The sequence below is a fragment of the Eubalaena glacialis genome, chromosome 5 (genome assembly GCF_028564815.1).
Source record: "Eubalaena glacialis isolate mEubGla1 chromosome 5, mEubGla1.1.hap2.+ XY, whole genome shotgun sequence".
NCBI classification, from domain to species: domain Eukaryota; kingdom Metazoa; phylum Chordata; class Mammalia; order Artiodactyla; family Balaenidae; genus Eubalaena; species Eubalaena glacialis.
Genome location: NC_083720.1, coordinates 112,677,654 through 112,697,329, shown reverse-complemented (window position 1 = coordinate 112,697,329; position 19,676 = coordinate 112,677,654). Strand labels below are relative to the sequence as shown.

The 19,676-nt window shown below is 38.9% G+C and overlaps 1 protein-coding gene across 1 annotated transcript in view; it reads right to left on the bottom strand.

Annotated features, from left to right (window-relative positions):
- The window catches only part of DCHS2 (dachsous cadherin-related 2), a 305,470-nt gene that overhangs the window by 131,567 nt on the left and 154,227 nt on the right, over positions 1 to 19,676 (bottom strand). Inside the window, exon 3 of the mRNA XM_061191590.1 lies at positions 10,659 to 10,890. Coding sequence (XP_061047573.1) covers positions 10,659 to 10,890 — 232 coding nt within the window. The remainder of the gene's footprint in view (positions 1 to 10,658; positions 10,891 to 19,676) is intronic.

Here is a 19,676-nt window from a genome sequence, read left to right as displayed (position 1 = left end):
ATATTTTCTGTTAATTAATATATATATTCCCTGTTCAAATTTTCTAGTCTTTTAATCCACCTAACATACTACTCTCAGGGTAATTTTCCTTAAATGTCACCATGACACACTGGTGCTCAAAACCCTTATATCATTCCTTATTTCCTGTAACAAACAAGTTGAAACTTCTTTGTCATGCTTCTACATTCTTTCATAAACCAACCCCACTCAGTGTAGCTTTAGATCATTCTGTAGCCCATCTCTCCACCTCAGACACCATCATCTCGTGCTGTCATAAATATGTGTAACAAGTAAGGTAACAAAACACAATTCATGGGATGCAATCATAGAGCATTTTTTTTCTTTTCTCCTATTTTGATTTATTTTGTATGGCCACCTGTTCTTCTCCTGTCCCTACGTGAAAATTCAGGAAGCTCCTACCACCTCCACAATCACTAGCAACCAATTAAAGTTATTTCTGTGACTTTAAGTCACAAAACAGTCTCAATTTAATGACTAGAATATAAATGTCTTTAGAAGAATCAAAGTGTAAACTTGAGTTAAAGTTCAGGTGGGGAAAAGAATCTGAAAAAGAATGAATATATGTATGTATGACTGAATCACTATGCTGTACACCTGAAACTAACACATGATTGTAAAGCAACTCTACTCCAATAAAATTAAAAATAAATAAATAAATAGGTATAATTTAAGGCAAAAAAAAAAAAAAAAGGTCAGGTGGAGCACATGCTGTAGATCAGAAGTAGTTGGCTGCTTCTCTCTTTCCTCACCTAGCTCTCTTCCTCCTCCTCCTCATATTGCTAATATGAGTTTCTGAACCGTCTCGGTGCATCCGGGGGAAAGGAGGGGATGGGATAGGAGTGGGAACATTCTCACTGGACAGGCACCATCGCAGTGATGGAGCGTCAGTGCTCTTCTGCCTGGGCAGTTGTTTAGAAACCACCTTCTATCACTAGTGCTTTTGTGGCTTTTTTGGAGAAAGCTTCCGTCTTCTAATCTGAGGCTACCTTAACAGACGTAACCATATCCCTCTTCAGACTGTTCACTTACTGCTTCCTTGACTCCTGAAAAGCTAACAACGCTCAGACCTCTCCCTCTGGCCTTAGCAGGCAGGACCTAAAACAACTCCACACCAGCTGTTTCCACCACAGAGGACCACGGGCCCCACAAACTCCAGGAACAGTTTGTCTTCACCCTAGAAACCCCTCCTTTCTTCCACCATCCATCATACCTGCTCTAGATTTTTCAGGTGAGAGACAAACTTGAGTCTGTTAGCCCCAAACCACAGGGGTTAGTACTCAGTTCTCTGACTGGTGAAGTGCAGACACCCCACCTGGGGGGAACCCACAAATCCACAGCAGCTCTCTCCAAATTATCAACCCTTTTATCTCCAATTTAGAAACCTTTTATACTTCTGACAAGGTGGGTAAAGTTCAGAAGAAAAATCAAACTGGTTTTCAGTTCCCTCCTTTGTAAATAATCCTGCATAGGGTCCCTCTGGTATATATCTTAGTGACTCAACCCTAACTTCCATTTTCATTTCCTGTTACAAATGCTTACTAATCTCCCTCTCCACATCTTATTTATATTCTTCGCTTCCCCTGAATCACTATCGTTCTTCCCCTGCTTGCTTATCAAATCTGAGCCCTCCTGTGAGGTTCAGCTCAAGTTCCCCGACCACTCTAGATTCTCCCAAGTTCTCTTCTGAAGGTCTGCGCTCCCTGTGGTCATCATGTCATCAATACATGGAGTTTACTCTTAGAACTTCTGTTTCAGAGAAGACAAATGCAAAGTCGCCTTAATGAGACATGAGACAGTAAGAGTCTATGGCCTACACACTTGATTGTATCTGAAATGTATCTTTTAAAATGTTCTAACCCAGAGGGTTGACGACGAGTCCAGAAAAAGTAGGCAAAAGAGAGGTAAATGTTAGGCACACAAATTCAGGCCCAGGCTGTAAAAGAGAAGTGGGAACAGCCTTCAGGTATTTCCCTCCCAGTGAACAGCAGAGTAATGCAGAGCACTGTGAGGCAGCAGGCCTTCACAGTTCTGTTCTACTGGCAAGAGCATCTTTATTACGGAGAAGATCCATCCAGTTATTTTAATCTGGTACCACTAAACATTAACATTATCTCATTCCCTTCTTTAAAAATCAACGCTTCTCTGTAAACTTTCCCAGACTGATTTGGCTTTCTCCATAGTGTTCCTGAGCGGAGAAGGCAAGCTGGACACGAAGCCTTAAGAATTCAGTTCCTGTGACAGTTACGGTTTTTCACTATAACCTGGTAATTGGCATTCAGTTTGATACATCAAAAGAAAGAGCTTGCTTAATGTAAGTCTGAAGATAAAATAATTTAAGTATGGAATGCCATCTATTGAAGATTCTTAGGAGCCAGACAGCTGGGCTTCTTTTGGTCAAATAACTATACTACTGTGTGTGGCCATACTCTCAATACTTGACCTTCAGAATGTAATTATTGAGTCTCTGGCCTTCTTCTATATGGTTTTTTTCCCTATATTTCCACATATGTTTCCATAGTTTTCTGTACTCTGGTCTGGACTGAGTATCTATTTCTTTTCCAGTATTAAACTTTAAAAATTATTGTAATTTCATATGATTTTTTAATTTATTTATTATTGAGATATAATTGACTATATACTATTGTATTAGTTTTAGATGTACAACATGATAATTTGATATATGTATGTATTGTGAAATGATTATGAGAATAAATTTAGTTAACATCCATCATCACACATATTTATAAATTTTTTCCTTGTGATGAGAACTTTTATGATCTACTCTGTTAGCAACTTTCAAATATACAATATAATAAACTACAGTCACCATGCTGTGCATAAATCCCCAGGATTTATTATCTTATAACTGGAAGTTTGTAACTTTTAACCCCCTTCACCCATGTCACCTGCCCCATCCCACCCCCAGCTCTGGCACCCACCGATCTCTTCTCTGTATATTATATGCGCTATTATTGTCGACTCAGCTGGACTGCAAGCTTTCTCGTGGCAACAGCTCCATCTCATTCTTTCCTTTTTTATATCAACGACCATTTGTTGTGTACCATCTACATTCCAGGAAATGTGCTAGTAACTGGAAAGGCGGTAGGGAGCAAAATAGACCGTGTCTGCAGGGCACAGACATTAATCATATAATCAAAAAATATGTAATTATAATATAAAGAGAAGCTGTGCTAGAATATAAACTGGGACCTGACTTAATGTGCTTGGGGAGGGAATCGTCAGAAAACACCTCTATGAAAAAGTGACCTATAACCTGAGCTCTGTAGGATGAGTTAGGCCATTACCTAGGTGAATATGTGAGTGTGGGAAGAGAAGAGGACAGAGAGCCATCAAATGTTCTGTGCAGAAGGGAAAATACATGATGTGCCTATGGAGGGAAGCTCGGTGGGTTCAGGGAAAGGAGGAGAAGGAGGAAGAAAGAGGAGGAGGAAGAGAAGGGGAAGAAATAGTAGTTGGTGTAAGGAATGAGCACAAAGATTAAAGAGAATTATTGAAGCTGAGGCCACAGGGGAAAGGAGGGCAGGTCATGAAAGGCCTGGGAGACCATAACAAGGATTTGGTCTCTGGCCAAAAAGCCATGGAAAGTCATCGAAAGATTTTAGGCAGGGAGGTGAGATAACCAAATCTGTCTTTCTATAGTTGAACAAGTTCCATCTCATGCTTATATGTATGAATTTTACTAGGCTTCTTCTGAGCCAAGGACTACTTTTTTGGCTTGCAAAGCCAACTTTGTGCAGTGAAACAGTTTCTACTAGAGACCAGTAAGAAGCTAGTAAGTTTCTTTGAATGAACAGTCACCACTTAGAAGAGGAGAGTATTAAGATTAAGTGTGCCCTTCTATATGTGGAATATTTCAAAACATTCACTTCTAAAAACATTCAAGTATAAAGGGGAGCTAGAAAACTCACTTACTTGAATTCAACATTCTTAAATAGACTAAGCTGTCTACTAAAAGCTGATGGGCCAGAAAATGTAGCTGTAAAAAATATATATATTACATATTATATATATATATATATATAAAATAAATAATAAAACAGTAAGTAAAATCAATAGCTCTCATTACCTGTATATTAGCCAGCTTAAGACTTATGACATTATATTTTAAGACTTTAAAGTACAGTGATTATTTGGCTCTCATTTTTTTCATGACACTTGCGAATTATCATTAACCACCAGTTCAGGGGATCAATTTTAACTTTAAAAAATAGATGTTGATTCACTTACAGAGCACTACTTATTTTAAGTTTTAGTTACTGTAGTGCTTAGATTTATACATACTAATTATAATGTGCAATAGTATTTGTCTATGTTATTTATCTTGTGACTTATTTAAATAGAGGAAATTGCTGGGATGAATTTTTTTAATTGATAGACTAATAAAAGAACTTAAAGACAAAGGTCTTCTCTTAAATTTGACATACAAATAAAATCATGTTCTTCTACTAATTAAGCAATACTTTTAGAATCAAGCTTCCTGGAAAAGATGGGATACTCTTCACTAAAGTAGTACTTCATAGTTAGAAAATAACCTATAGGTCATTACTAAAACTGAAAGCTATGGGATAGTTAAGAACAAAAATAAGGGACTTCCCTGGTGGTACAGTGGTTAAGAATCCACGTGCCAATGCAGAGGACATGGGTTCGATCCCTGGTCTGGGAAGATCCCACATGCTGTGGAGCAACTAAGCCCATGTGCCACAACTACCTACTGAACCTGTGCTCTAGAGCCCTTGAGCCACAACTACTGAGCCTGCGTGCTACAACTACTGAAGCCCTCATGCCTAGAGCCCGTGTTCCTCAACAAGAGAAGCCACCGCAATGAGAATCCCGCGCACCACAATGAAGAGTAGCCCACGCTTGCTGCAACTAGAGAAAGCCCGAGCACAGCAACAAAGCCCCAACACAACCAAAAAAAATTTTTTTTTAAAAAAGAACAAAAATAAGCACAAAATCATGACCTTCACCAAACATGGAGTCTGTAATTTTCTCAAAAACAGAGACAGACCAAAAACTATGGGATATCAATATCAATTTCTTATTGATTATTGATATTTATGGTGTCCTGCCTATATTCCTTTTGTGAGAATATAGAAGCTTATTCACCAAATAGATGACATTGTACCCTTTATTTTCCACACAAATCTGGGTAACTAAGCTGCATTGGCTGAAAGGAGTAGGATGAATATTTTGAATTTGTCTATCTCATACTGACAACTAAAACAGTTCTTAAGAAAAATGTACCTATTTTGGAAGATTCTACTGAATTCTATTTATTCAACTGAAAAGAGTAAATAAATCAACAGATAATTATTATCTCAAATAGGCTTATATAGGAAGTCGCAATGAGAGATCATTTCTATCTTATTTAGTTGAATCAATGGAACTTACATTTATCTTAGCTTTGTCTTCAGTTTTTTTTTTTTTTTTAAACCATAATCATGGGAAGAGTATTTTTTTGTATACATTTATTTATTTATTTATTATTTATTTTTGGCTGTGTTGGGTCTTTGTTGCTGCGCATGGGCTTTCTCTAGTTGCAGCAAGAGGGGGCTACTCTTTTTTGCAGTGCACAGGCTTCTTCTCATCACGGTGGCTTCTCTTGTTGTGGAGCATGGGCTCTAGGCACACGGGCTTCAGTAGTTGCGGCACGTGGGCTCAGTAGTTGTGGCACGTGGGCTCAGTAGTTGTGGCAAACGGGCTTAGTCACTCCTCGGCATGTGGGATCTTCCCTGACCAGGGCTCAAACCTGTGTCCCCTGCATTGGCAGGCAGATTCTTAACCACTGCACCACCAGGGAAGTCCCATGGAAAGAGCTTTGAAATGGAAGTTCGAGAAGTAAAAGTGTCAGGAGTACTACTAACTCCTTGAGCAAATCAGTAAATCTCTTAGGGTTTTCAGTCTCTTAATTTACGATGGGCATAAAAACATCTGCCTTGCTTATATCATACGTTGATGTAAGGCTCAAATAGGCAATATATGGAAAAGATGTCAAAAAGTATTGTCTGAGATGGAACAGTATAGGGAAAGATCACAGGTCTAAGATGGGGTTCAAGTCCAATTATGCCATTTACCAACTGTGTACCTTTAGGGAAGTCACTAAATCCCTTTCTGCCTCAATTTCTTCCTCCAATAAATGAGGGAGCTGATCTGTAATGTCTCTTCCATCTCCAAGAGTCTGTGATCTTATACTGGAAAAACTAATGAGAAAACTCTCTAACATGCTTTTGTTTCCCATGGAAGTGACATACACTGATTAGGTGCTCATGATTAATTTTAGTCTCTGTCTTGCAAATGAAAGAAAGTCATTTTTTGGAGGCATGAGCAAGCTCACATCCCTTATGAAATAAGGTGTGGTATTAATTTGTTAACTATATATCAGAATGCTCTGAATGTAGGAAAGTGACAATCATGAAGAATTATGAGAATCATTACAAGGTATGAATACTGAGTGTAAAACTAACATTAGAAAAGAATCTGCCCTTGAGATAAAAACAGACTTTGTGCTACATTACTTACAATCCCTGTTAAAATCCACACACTCTGCACAAACAAGAGATTACAACTAAACACAGAGGCAGAGCTGGTTTAACTCACTCAGTTGCCCTTTTAATTCCTTGTTTTTCCATGGTATTAAACCTGGCTTTTATGTGCACCACAACTAAACCCAGAACAGGCAATAGGCGAGGCAACGTAATGTCTGTTGTCAGATATATGAGAGCGAGCAGGAATTTTTGTCTGTCTTATACACTGATGTATCCCAAACACCGAGAACACTGCTTGGTTCATATCTGTGGAAACAATGAACTTGCTTCCATTTTCTGCCTTTCTTTTCAGAACTTTTGACTTTTCTGTGTGTCATTAACATGAGATAAATCACAAAAATTTAACCACAGGTAGCCCTAGCAAAAGAGGTAACTGGGCAATAATAAATGACCCACACAAATGCGTGAAACCTGTCACCTTAAAATAATCTGAATTAGAAGTAATGTTTGTTGCAGAGTAAAATTACTAAATAAATAAGACAACACAAAAGACAGAAATTGCTCCTTTTATTTACTAAAGAGACTACTTCAGACAATGTAAAAAAAAATCAACCTGTAGTTCAGAAAATGGGATTAAAAATACATGAAAAAGAGCTATTAATAAATAAGCTTCTTGTGTTTCCTCCTTTTAAAACTCAAAACACTGTGGTCTGCCTCGTGCCCACATCAAAAGAACCCACTAACTGAGAATAACAGAAATGAAGGCTTAAGTCAATCTCTCTCTCCTAGTGCCGAAACCCATTATATAAAAATGTTCTTTGAACCAGCAACACACTTAGAAAGCCAGAAACAGACCAGGAAGATAAACCCACAAGAGAAAACAACTAGGACATCGCCACACACCCTCCAGTTTTCTCTAAAACATTTTTCTTCCCAGATGAACACAGTAAGTCCAAGAGCTCTATTTTTAATGCACGAGTCTTGTTTGTGGCACAAACAGATCAATGGAAAATCTCATCTTCATGAACACTTGAGGCTATAACACAAAGTATGTAAGCTTATAAAATACATGTCTGATATAGGAAGCCTCAAAATGAAAGCACGAAGGAACCAATGAGAAAATGAATGAATGTCTCTAAGAGAGAATTTTAGAGTATTTCAAGAAGGGACAATGTATAAATTGGCTATCAATTCTCAATTTCTCCTCTACTATATAACTATGTACAACTATATGCATGTGTGTGTGTGTGTGTGTGTGTGTATTTAGTTTGTATACCTAGAAAAGAGCTGGCACAGTTACACTGGAGAGGGAATTTGGGAGAATTCTGGAGAAAGTGCGGGTAGGCCCTAGTGTCCCCGCCATGCTGCAATGGGGAAAGAGGATTTTAAATGAAGGTTTGCTCTGTGTTATCAATGATACTGTTTTGCAATTTCTTAAGAGGATGTAATAAGGATTTAAATCACTTTCCAATTATTTCTAAAGGTCATTTATTCATTTATTCCACATATATTTATTGACAGAGGCAATTTCTTGAGACTATGTTTACACTGGCAGGCTCTGTAGAGACAGGCCTTTATAGTGAAAGCAAGAAAGTCCAGCCTTTTATAGGTTCAACAAAGACACAGATCCAGAAGAGGAAAACCATATTTCAATACAGCTCCTTGTTCTATTCTTTGAGAACATCAACAGTTAAACTGACTTTTATGGCATGGCCTAGAGGCCTAACTATTAGGTACAAAACAGGAAATGTGTCCATAGTTGTAGTCAACCAACAGATGAACAACTCAACTGTTCAAATTGGAGACTACTTGTTCACTAGGCAACTTTTTCCCATAGTTTATCATGATACTGTTTCATTCTCTTCTAAAGGTTAAAGTAAAGCATTACCAGCTCTTATGACTTTCTCATGAGTTGTGATTAGGTGTAACCACATTCTCAGCACTGTAAGAATGAGAATGTTTTCACCCTAAATGCAGCAACATCGAAATTGCCAACAATAATAACCCAAGGTTACTTCCATTACAAAGTTGGGCTTTGCTTTAAAAAACTACCATGATACTTCCCTAGATAATAACCTACTTAAAGTGTTCTCCCTGATTAACAATGGCATTTGTCTAATTCCCGTGCCACAAATGGAAGCCTGTGGCTGACTGAAGCCAGCACAACAACAGAAATATCTCCTAAAAACACAATACAGTATAGCTCATTCTTCAAGATCATCCAGGGAAAACTTGAGGATGAGTGTGTTGATGTCTTTTAAAAACAATCTGCTAAATGCTTTTAGATCCTGTGCCCTGATTACGGGCTGACCTATATATTTTTGGCAATGCTAGTGCCCTGGAGGGCCTGACCATTTAAATAGCTAAGGTCCTCAGTTTACATGAATTTTGAAAAAGCCAAGATAAGTAGACTAATTTCCTAAAAAAGTATTTTCTTCTGATCTTTGAAATGTTAAAAGGGCCACATCAGTGGATTATTTTGAGCAAGGAAAGTTTTGCCTTATAAAGACTGCCATTGTAAACAACTAATCCCCCGGCCAGTCATACATGCCAGGCGAAGTACACTTACCAGGCAAGAAGCAATGACTCTTTACCTAATGGGGCTCGTTGAGAGGGCAAACTAACTCGGTAGATCAGATTCCCCTTGTCAATTATTGTTTGTTGCTAATGAATGTGGTCGTTGCAAAGGATGTTGTACAGATCCAATGAGACAATGTACAGAAACTGCCTAGTGTAGCACCTGACATCATCATCATCACAACAGAAACACGTTCCAACCATGCGCAGAGCAGGTGTTTTAAGAAGAAATATAATATTGAGGAGATCTCTGCACTCCCATGCTCAATGAAGCACTATTCACAATTACCAGGTTGCGGAAATAACCTAAATGTCTATCAACAGATGGATGTATAAAAAAGATGTGGCATATACCTACAATGGAATATTATTCAGCCTTGAAAAAAAGAAGGACTTTCTGCAACAGAGGACAATATGGATGAACCTGGAGGACATGATGTTAAGTTAAATAAGCTGGCCACAGAAGGACAGATACTACATATTTCACTCATATGAAAGATCTAAAATAGGCAAGTTCATAAGATCCAAGAGTTGAAAGCTGGTTGCCAGGGGCCAGCGAGGAGGGAGAAATGGCAAGTTGTTAATCAATGAGCATAAAGTTTCAGTTAAGCAAGATGAATAATAAACCCTAGATCTGCTGTACAACATTGTACCTCTTGTCACCGATAATGTACTGTACACTGAAATATGTGTCAAAGGGTAGATCTCAGGTTAAATGTTCTTACTACAATAAATAAAATAAAATATTTTGTAAAAGTAAAAAAGCAAAAGAAAAAAAAATTTTTTTTCTTTTTCTTTGCAGCCTCATTTTTGGACAAAATATCTGTAATATCTCCATAGGATTATAATGTAATATTATACACTTGAAATTTTATAACCAAATGTTGGTTATAAAATACCAAATATTGTAACCAAATATTTCAAACTTGTTTTTGTTAACAACAAACTAATAGGAAGAGAAAGTAACCTCTTAAATATTGATTATTTCTGAAAGATTGTTTGCCCATTGGACTTTTTTGGCAGATACACAATGACCACATTAGAGAACTAAAAGGAGCTTTAGGTATCATTTCAAAAACAAGGAAACTAAGACCCAAAGAGATTAAGGGAATGCCAGACCTAGTACCAGAAAGGGATTTCTTTGGACGTCCGTACAATGCTCTTTACACTAGTGGGGTGTATTTGTATGTTGAAATGATGCAAGTCATCCTTAGATGATCATACAAATGGGGGGGACATATTTGCAAAATAAATACCACTAGCCAGCATCTTTCATAATTTACTGCCTTTAATCCTCACAAAAACTTTGCAACATAGGGATTATTAGCACTACTTCTAAGGTAAGGAGACTGAGGCCAATGAAGGTCATAAGACCAAGAGGAGGCAAAGCTGGGAATCAGATCCAGTCCTAGCCTACAAAGCCCGGCTCTTTTCAGCATGGCTTGCTGCCTTATGGAAGGTGAAGTGAGTCTTGCAACACCCCTGCCAAGGAAAAACCACTTCAGCTAATTTTCTGGCTCTTATGCAGAAGCTGTTGATTCCAAGCTCACATACCTGTGGTGGAGTCGATGGTGAAAAGGAATGACAGGTCTCCGAGGACAAGCTCATAAGCCACTGTTCCATACATCCCAGAATCTCTGTCTGAGGCAAGAACATTGATGATCTCAGTGCCTGGCTGGGTCTGGCCACTAATGCTTGTCACATAGGTTGACGGGTTAAACACGGGTTCATTATCATTCACATCCTCCAGTTCCACACGAACAAAAGCTTGGGCACTGAGTCCACCCTGTTGGATGGATGAGAAGTGGTTACAAATGGGTCTCACCTAACACTGGGATGCAGAATAACTGAGAAGGATCCTAGAATAGACTTTTGAAACAACAAATATATATATATATATTCATTTTAAATATATATTCATTTTACTTTTAACCTTGAGCTATGAGTTCATGGTATCTATACTCCAATGCTGATTCTTAAATAGGAATGAGATTACCACTTAAAGCTCCTAAGAGGCAGTAATTTCAGAGTAGATGCCAAAGATATTCAAGGAAAGTTTCCCGGATGTCCAAAGAGTAAAAAAAAAAATCACTTTCACCCCCCAGATAATCTTTAACTGCTAAGGAGAAAGGGTAACGGAGTATTGGAGGGGGATGCAAGAAAAGATTGACCCATATGAGGGAGCTAGACTTCAGTTATTTGGAGGAAAAGCATAACAGAGGAAAGAGCAAGTGCAAAGGCCCTGAGACAGGAGTGCAGTACATCCCAGGCCTGTTCAGGGAACAGCAAGGAAACCAGTAGGGTGATATCAAAGGGGCAGGGGCAGTTCACAGAGGGCTCTTTGGGCCTCTGAGAGGACCAGGCTCTGACCCATTTGAGGGCTTTGAGCAGAGGAGTAGCTTGATTTGCCCCTGAAGGGCAGCAAGGTTGGAAGGAGGGAGACCAGCTAGGAAGCCAGAAGAATCATCAAGTCCAGAGCAGAAGGTAGCAGTGAAGGTACTTTTCCTACAGACTTGGGGTCAGATTTGTTTTGGGATTCTTAATTTTCCATGAATTAGATAAGAAATATAGTGTATAAAACAGTGAGAAGTGGATCCCATTCTGGCTTTTTGTGTGTGTTTCCTCCATCTAAAAATAAGGAGCAGGAGAGAGAGCACAATAGAAGAAGATAATCCTCTGCAATTTTTACTTTTCTAAAGTAAAGCGTATGTTCCTACTTAAAGCATGATATTCTATTTCTATCTGGTACACTTTGATAATTTCATCTTGGACAAAAATCCTTGGTAAGTCACAAAGCCTGAGTTTTCTCACTCACTTATCCTCCCTCCCTCTCTCTCTCTCTGTCTCCCCACATCCCCCACCCCCACACCAACTGTGGCAGGACACACTGAGCAAAGAAGAAAACCAAAGGCAGTGAAGAAGAAGGTTTGGCACAGGACAAAGGGAGCACGCTGCTGTGGGCTCTGGAGGGAGCGTGAGCTGAGGGTGATGAAGGGCAAGAGAGAGAGCATCATTTCATATTGTTTGGGATGAAGTTAACCATGAATCCAGAAATGCCTCTCATGTGCTGAGGGCCCATGTACCCCAGACACTGGGGACTAAAACAGAATTGAGAAAGACTAAAAAACAGTGTGATTTTCCATGTTCTAAGCTGAATAAAGTGCCAGGTCTATGCCAGTTTTAAATTAACACAGTAAAAATAAAAACAGTGGCAGTTCCATCCAGTCTGTATCCTTAAAATGCAGACTGGTGCTGTGTCTTCCGCAAAGCTAAGTAACCTGTGGGTCCTCAGGTGGAGTGGAGCGAGGGGGCTGCAAGCTGACTCCTAGCAGACGGGAAAGGCTGTGCCTGCTGATTCTCCAAACCAGATTCCTTCTCAGTTTTGCTTTCCTTTTATCCTTACTTTCCTCTTTCTTTTAAATTTCTCCTCAAGTTCAAGAAGTCATTTAGGTTTGGGGTGGGGGGGCTGAGAAAGCAGGTAAGAGAAGAAATGAGAGAGTGGGGAACATGTGAAGAAATGAAGATCACTCCACCTTAAGACCTTTAAGAACAAAGGTGTTCATTCCTGGGCTATCCATGAAGATCCTCAATCAGGCCATGTCACCAAGAACAAGCAAAATGTTAAATGGACAAAGTGAAGAGCTTGTTGTCACAGATTAGTGAATCTTTTTGCAGGAACAGTATTATACATAGATTCAGTCTTCCTTTTTTATGAATCCAATTTTTATCTGTTAAATGTATCAATGAGGGCACTTTCCTCTTATAATAACCATTTGTGAATGAATGTTAAGTGCGCTTCACGTGTATTTTCACCTTCGATTGTTATAATCTCCCTTTCTAAAGATTTTTATGGTTTCCCCCATTTTTACAACTAGAAAACCAAAGCACAGAGAGCCTATGTGACTTGTCCAAAGTAAGTGAGACTATAAATAGCAGATCTGCAACTGGAACAGAGATTAATCTGTCCCCAAAGCCCCTGTGACTTCTTTTAAATTAGACCTTTAAAGTATTGCTATGGTATAAATTCTACCTTTCACGAAGGACTTGTTTAAAGACTATGCTACGGGCAATGCCAACCATGGATTCCATCTAAGAGTTAAGTCCTGCTTACAAAGGACTTAACATTTATGAGACAAACACTATACAACGGAGTTTGTGGCACAGTGGGACAATCTGGAGCCAGGAGATCTGGATCTGACATCTGGTCCTGCCGGCCTCTGGGACAACAGGCTCAAGAACGTCAGGGAGCCCGAGGCTGAGCTGCGTCTTCTGTAAAGCGAGCCACCTGTTCACCTTGCAGGCCTGTTGTTGGAAGCAGTGATATAATATGTATGAAAACATTTATTATGGCTAATCACCATCAATTATAAGATTTTACAGGCTCCTTATCCTAAATACTTGGGACCAGATAGATTTGTCTTGGAATCCTGAATTTTTAAAGTTTTATAAAAGAAATATAGTGTCTATACCTAATGAGGTCTGGAGTGGCAGCCCATAATCAAGCACTTATATTCTGCAGCAAAATGGATGAATAGACACATTTAGAGGGATTAAAACAACAACAACAACAACAAAAAAACATGAATAGTCTCATGTCGGTTCAAGTCAGATTTCTCACCAAATGAGTTTTCAAAACTCTCCATCTTGAGAGCTTTCAGGACTACACATAAAAGATTGTGGATCTTTATTACTCAGATGCAGATGTGCTGTGAGCACTGAATGGAGGGAAGCCTCAGGGCTGAAGGGATCCTTGAGATGAGTCCTCACAAACAAATAAGCTTTTAGAGCTCCAGCGGGTGTGCAGGTCTGAGTCTGGAGGAGCCCTTTTTAATCGGGAGATGTGGACCCTGAAGCATGGCTGCCATCTGGGGACTGAGGAGGACCCGGTATGGTCCCTCCCAGTGAGGTTCTAAGGCAGTCTTTGTTTTAGTGATTCCAAATCAGAAGAGTGGGAGAAAATTGGAAATGCGGTTTGGAGAGTCATAGCCAGATATTTGAGGAAACTAGAAGAATTCGGGATCCAGTCCCGTTTATAGGTAGATAACAAAACTAAAAACTAAAAACTAGACTCTGAGTGCTTCAGCTACAGCCAATCCAATCATTTCCTTGCTTTGCTTCTGTATCTTCTTTGTAAAAATCCTTCCCCTGCTCCTGTCCATGGAGCACTCCTAACTACTTCTGGTTGAATGCGGCCTCATTTGAATCAATTTTTGCTCAAATACATTCTTAAAAATTGAAAAAAATAAGATTTAAGAAACAGATGTTTCAGGTAAAAATAACATCCTAGAAAATATAAAGATATTTTTTTAAAAGTCTCTGTCATGTTGTAGGAGGGGTAAGCACACTGGCATGGCTTGGAGGGAGAAGTAGAGGGTGGGAAAAATCTAAAGAAAAGCCTTGATGGTCAGATTCATGGAGCTTGATCTAAATGCTAAGGAGGATAGACTTTATTCTGCACACCTGTAGACTCTCTCAGTAAAAAGTGTGGTGTGTACACCCTGAATACCTATATATTTACTAATAAATTATATATTCATTTACTATGCTAAATATTACATATATTAAAAATACCACAAAAGTTTTAAAAGGATGAAATTCTAAGTTGTAATATTTTCCTCCTAAACCCCTACTTGGGACACTATTGCTTTCATGAATGAAGGGACATGATCAAATCTAAGTTTTAGAAAAAGATACCTGAGGTAGCAAAAAAAGGTGCATCATAAAAATAAACAAGTAAAGAGGTTCCTTAGTCAAACAGGAAATGGTGGATTAACCAAGTCAAATGGGTTCTCGGCCTCAGGACTTGTCACAGAACCTTCCCGAGGCACATTTCTATCGGGTGGGGTGAGTTCTGAGCTGTTCTCCACTCTTATTTACCACAGAACCCTCAGTGGAAGGAGCATCTCAGGAGGCAAGTATCCCACAGAGCACAGTGTGGTGAAAGTTAATCTAAGCTCACTTTCTCCATTCCATCAAGTGTTCACCTCCCAATCCTCTGAAACTGAACTTCTGTCCAGCTCCTCAAGACTGTCCTGATCATGCAACCTCTGAGAGACCCTGACCAGAACCACCCAGTAGGCTGCTTCCAGGTTCCTGGCCCTTAAAACTGCATGAGATATTAAATGCATATTATTTTAAGCTGCTAAATGTAGAAATAATTTGTTACACAGCAGTAGGTAACTAATACACCTCATAAATTCTGTATATGAATATTTCTTAACTTTGTCTTATCCTTTCTCTTTCCACAAACAAGTTGTGGTTCACTTTGATATAATTTTAATCATTTAGGTTTTAAAATTATGGTAAGAGACTCTTAACCAATCTACCTGAATCCCAATCCTCTCAAGAAGTGCTGTGAAAGTTAGGAGTGTTTGGGGAAATCACCAGACTTGAAAGCATACGATATTGAAGGCAGGAGGGTTGTCTAGGACCAACAATGGATATGGAAAAATACCTGCTGTTTTGTCTATTTTGGCCATTGTCTACTCCCCATGCTCTCTGTTTTTGCCTCTGGGACTCCTTAATAGAATATTAATATCTATCCTTCATGTCTCTTAGCTTTTTCTGGGCTGTGCTTTCCTTTGCCAATGCATTCAAGTCTATAGTTCATAATTCAACGAGCAAAGGTGAAGGGAACTGAGGGTCCAGTTTGTTAAGGAAGAAAAAAATCAATGAACCGTGGTGTCACCAAAGCCAAGAGAAACAGTGTCCAAAGAACAATTTCAAGTTCCTTGAGAAGCCGAATAAAATGAAAAAAAAGAAAGAACCCCAGGATGTCACAATGTAAATCATGTTCCTAAAAGCAGTTTTACTAGAGAGGTGGGATGGGAAGAATGGATCAAAGAAAGACTGAAAACTGAGGAAACAGAGACAACTATTTTAAGTAGATTTGCTGTGAAAGATAGAAGAGGAAGAAAATGGTTTTCTCAAAAGGTACCTGAAATCAAAAGGAGGCTTTTTTTCAAAAGATGGACACTGCTATTATTTTCTTTTAACATCTTTATTGGAGTATAATTGCTTTACAATGGTGTGTTAGTTTCTGCTGTATAACAAAGTGAATCATCTATACATATACATATATCCCCATATCTCCTCCCTCTTGCGTCTCCCTCCCACCCTCCCTATCCCACCACTCTAGGTGGACATAAAACACCGAGCTGATCTCCCTGTGCTATGCAGCTGCTTCCCACTAGCTATCTATTTTACATTTAGTAGTGTACATATGTCCATGCCACTCTCTCACTTCATCCCAGCTTACCCTTCCCCCTCTCCAGGACACTAGCATTATGTCCTGTAGGCTTACGGGAGATATTCAATCTAATCTGACAAAATCATTACAGAAGTGAGATCCTTAAGAAGGCTGGAATGGGGGGAGCCTGAACAGCAGAGGGATTTGCTTTCAATGCAAACAGGGACATCTCTACTCTACTAACAGGAAAGAGGGCAAAGGATGTGAGCCAATAGCTGGCAGGAAGATAAGGACTTCTCTCTCAAGCAGGTATGTTATTTTTCTCCAGGCACATTCAGCTGCTTAGGCAAGTACAGAAAAGGCAGAGTCGGGTTTAGATAGGGCTGGGATTTTATCTGGAAAGTTCTGTGGAACAATGGAACTAAAGGGAGTTTGCAGCTGAATGACTTTAAAGACGGGTCAATAAACTAGTGGTCTTAACAGGAGATCACTCTATGGGAGTGGAGGTGCTATGTAAGTGGAGAGAAAGATGAGAATGCTTATCAGAATACAGCATGCTGGAAGTCAAGATTTCAGAGGTTGGAAACCAGAAAGACAAGGAATTGAGAGGCTCAGGGTGTTGGGTGGTCCGAAAAATGGACAGTGAAGTTTCCAGGAGGGAACAGTAATGGAGAGGAAGACTGAGTAAGATGTAAAGGTCCTTGGTGACAACAAGGTTTAGAATATGACAGCAGCAACAAAGAGTGTCCATGGTGTGGTCAGACAATATGAACTTCAAAAGGAATTGGTTCTGGAGAAAGGAGTAAAATGATTTGGATACTGCAGTGGGCAACAGGAGGGCACCGACCTCAGCACCTCGCTCCCGGCTTGTGATTAGCAGAATATGGACTGCTGCGCGAGAGAGCAAAGAGGAATCGGTATCCTCAGGGGAAGCCTGTTTTGATCAGGGCAAGAAGATGAAGAAGCAGTCAGACACCAGGCTGAGTGTGCAAGAGACTTTGCTAAATGATGGACCAGGAGTTCCAGAGGGCATGGTAGAAGAGTATGGGAGGGTGGGTAGGAGATTGGTCCAAATTAAAGGATGAACAGAGCAGGATGGGGATGAGAATACAGATGATGGGTGGCTGGGAGGCTTAAACTTCTAGAGGTAAGAATGAGGCAAAATGGCATTTAAGACATCTGGGAATTAATCCTGGTAGTGTATTAAAGAATGGCAGACAAGCATTTCGAGATATGGTTAAGACAATTTAGCTAGAAAATGTGGACAACTGGGCAATGGTTTATTCCTGAAACTGGGGTAGCAGGGTTGTGATCAATGAAATATAAGAATAAGCACTTGAATTCTTTTTGGAAAATGAGATAACATAATCTATTAAAATTAAAATGAGAGTGCCCTAAGTTTCAGTTATGTAGAGTAAATAAGTTCTGGAGACCTAATGTACAGCATGATGATTATAGTTAATAATACTGTACTGTATACTTGAATTTTGCTTAGAGTAGATCTTAAGTGTTCTCACCACTCACTATGTTTGATGATGGATATGTTAATTATCTTAATTGTGGTAATCATTTCACTATATGTACATATAATCAAAACAACATGCTGTACACTTTAAATATATACAATTTTAATTTATTAATTACACCTCAATAAAGCTGGGGGGAGCTGCAATGAATATTTTGGTACATGACTCTTTCTGAATTATGGTTTTCTCCATCATCGGATGAATGGATAAAGAAGATGTGGCACATATATACAATGGAATATTACTCAGCCATAAAAAGAAATGAAATGGAGGTATTTATAATGAGGTGGATGGAGTTAGAGTCTGTCATACAGAGTGAAGTAGGTCAGAAAGAGAAAAAGAAATACAGTATGCTAACACATATATATGGAATCTAAGCGAAAAAAAAAAAAAAGGTCATGAAGAACCTAGTGGCAAGACGGGAATAAAGACACAGACCTACTAGAGAATGGACTTGAGGATATGGGGAGGGGGAAGGGTGAGATGTGACAGGGTGAGAGAGTGTCATGGACATATATACACTACCAAATGTAAAATAGATAGCTAGTGGGAAGCAGCCGCATAGCACAGGGAGATCAGCTCGGTGCTTTGTGACCACCTAGAGGGGTGGGATAGGGAGGGTGGGAGGGAGGGAGATGCAAGAGGGAAGAGATATGGGAACATATGTATATGTATAACTAATTCACTTTGTTATAAAGCAGAAACTAACACACCATTGTAAAGCAATTATACTTCAATAAAGATGTTTAAAAAAAAAAGCTGGGGGGAAAAGGAAAAAATTAGTCTGCCCTTTTACTTAGCAAGCTTGCTTCCTGAGATTTATTTGCATTATACACAAACTCTGCAGCATAACTTCAATAGCCAACATTTATCATGAATATATATAATGATGTCAATCTACTTTCTATATTGCTAGTCTGAAACAACCCTCCCCTAAGCCTAGAGTGGTGAGATAAGAGTTGAAATAGCTTTATCTCAGACACATATTTCAGCTACAGAGTTCAGGATGTCACAAAAAATAGAGATAGAATGTTAATAAACACACACACCAAAAAAGAAACATTCATTTACAGAAAATGAATAGTAAAAGGAAATAGGAGTTAGATATAAGCATGGAATAATTCAATTATTGTGAAAAATCACTTGACTTGCAGTGTAATCCAATTATTTATTTTCATCAGGTAATTTTATAGCATCCTCATGACTTCTATGTATGAGGTAAATAGCAGCAATTGCAGTAGCAAAAATAGACTATATCAGAAATAATACAGGTAGAATAGAAGTGATTGAGTTTTAAAAATCTTGACAGTCATCACAAGGATAAATAGAGAAGAAGCCCAGAACATCTAGGTATTTTAATAAGAATTCTTCTATTGATAGATAAATATCTCTTAGCAACCAGCAGCAAATGCGTTCTCAGCAATTTTCTTCCAAAGAGCTTTCAGGACATATATTAGAAACAGAAAGGATCAGAGGAAAAACCATAGATTGTCAAGGTAATTCTGTACAGTTAAAGGCCTTTGTCAAGGTGCAGTTCATTGTTTTAATTCAATTCATTATGACCTAGAATCCAACATCTTGGACCTAAAATATCTTGCCTGAGTTCATTAATTTTTCAGACTGGATCTAGATTGCTTCTAGGGGACAGCCTACCAAGTCGTTATCAACCTTGATATCTTCATCTTTACCAACCTTTTTGATTAGGAACATGTGTTGTGAGTAGACATTGCATAGAGTAATGATGACAGATGAAGACTTCACCCTGTAGAAATGCACAGTTCATCACAGAAGGAATTTACAAAGATTACGCTGATAGCAAAATAAACCCTGCACACTGGATCACACACACACACACAC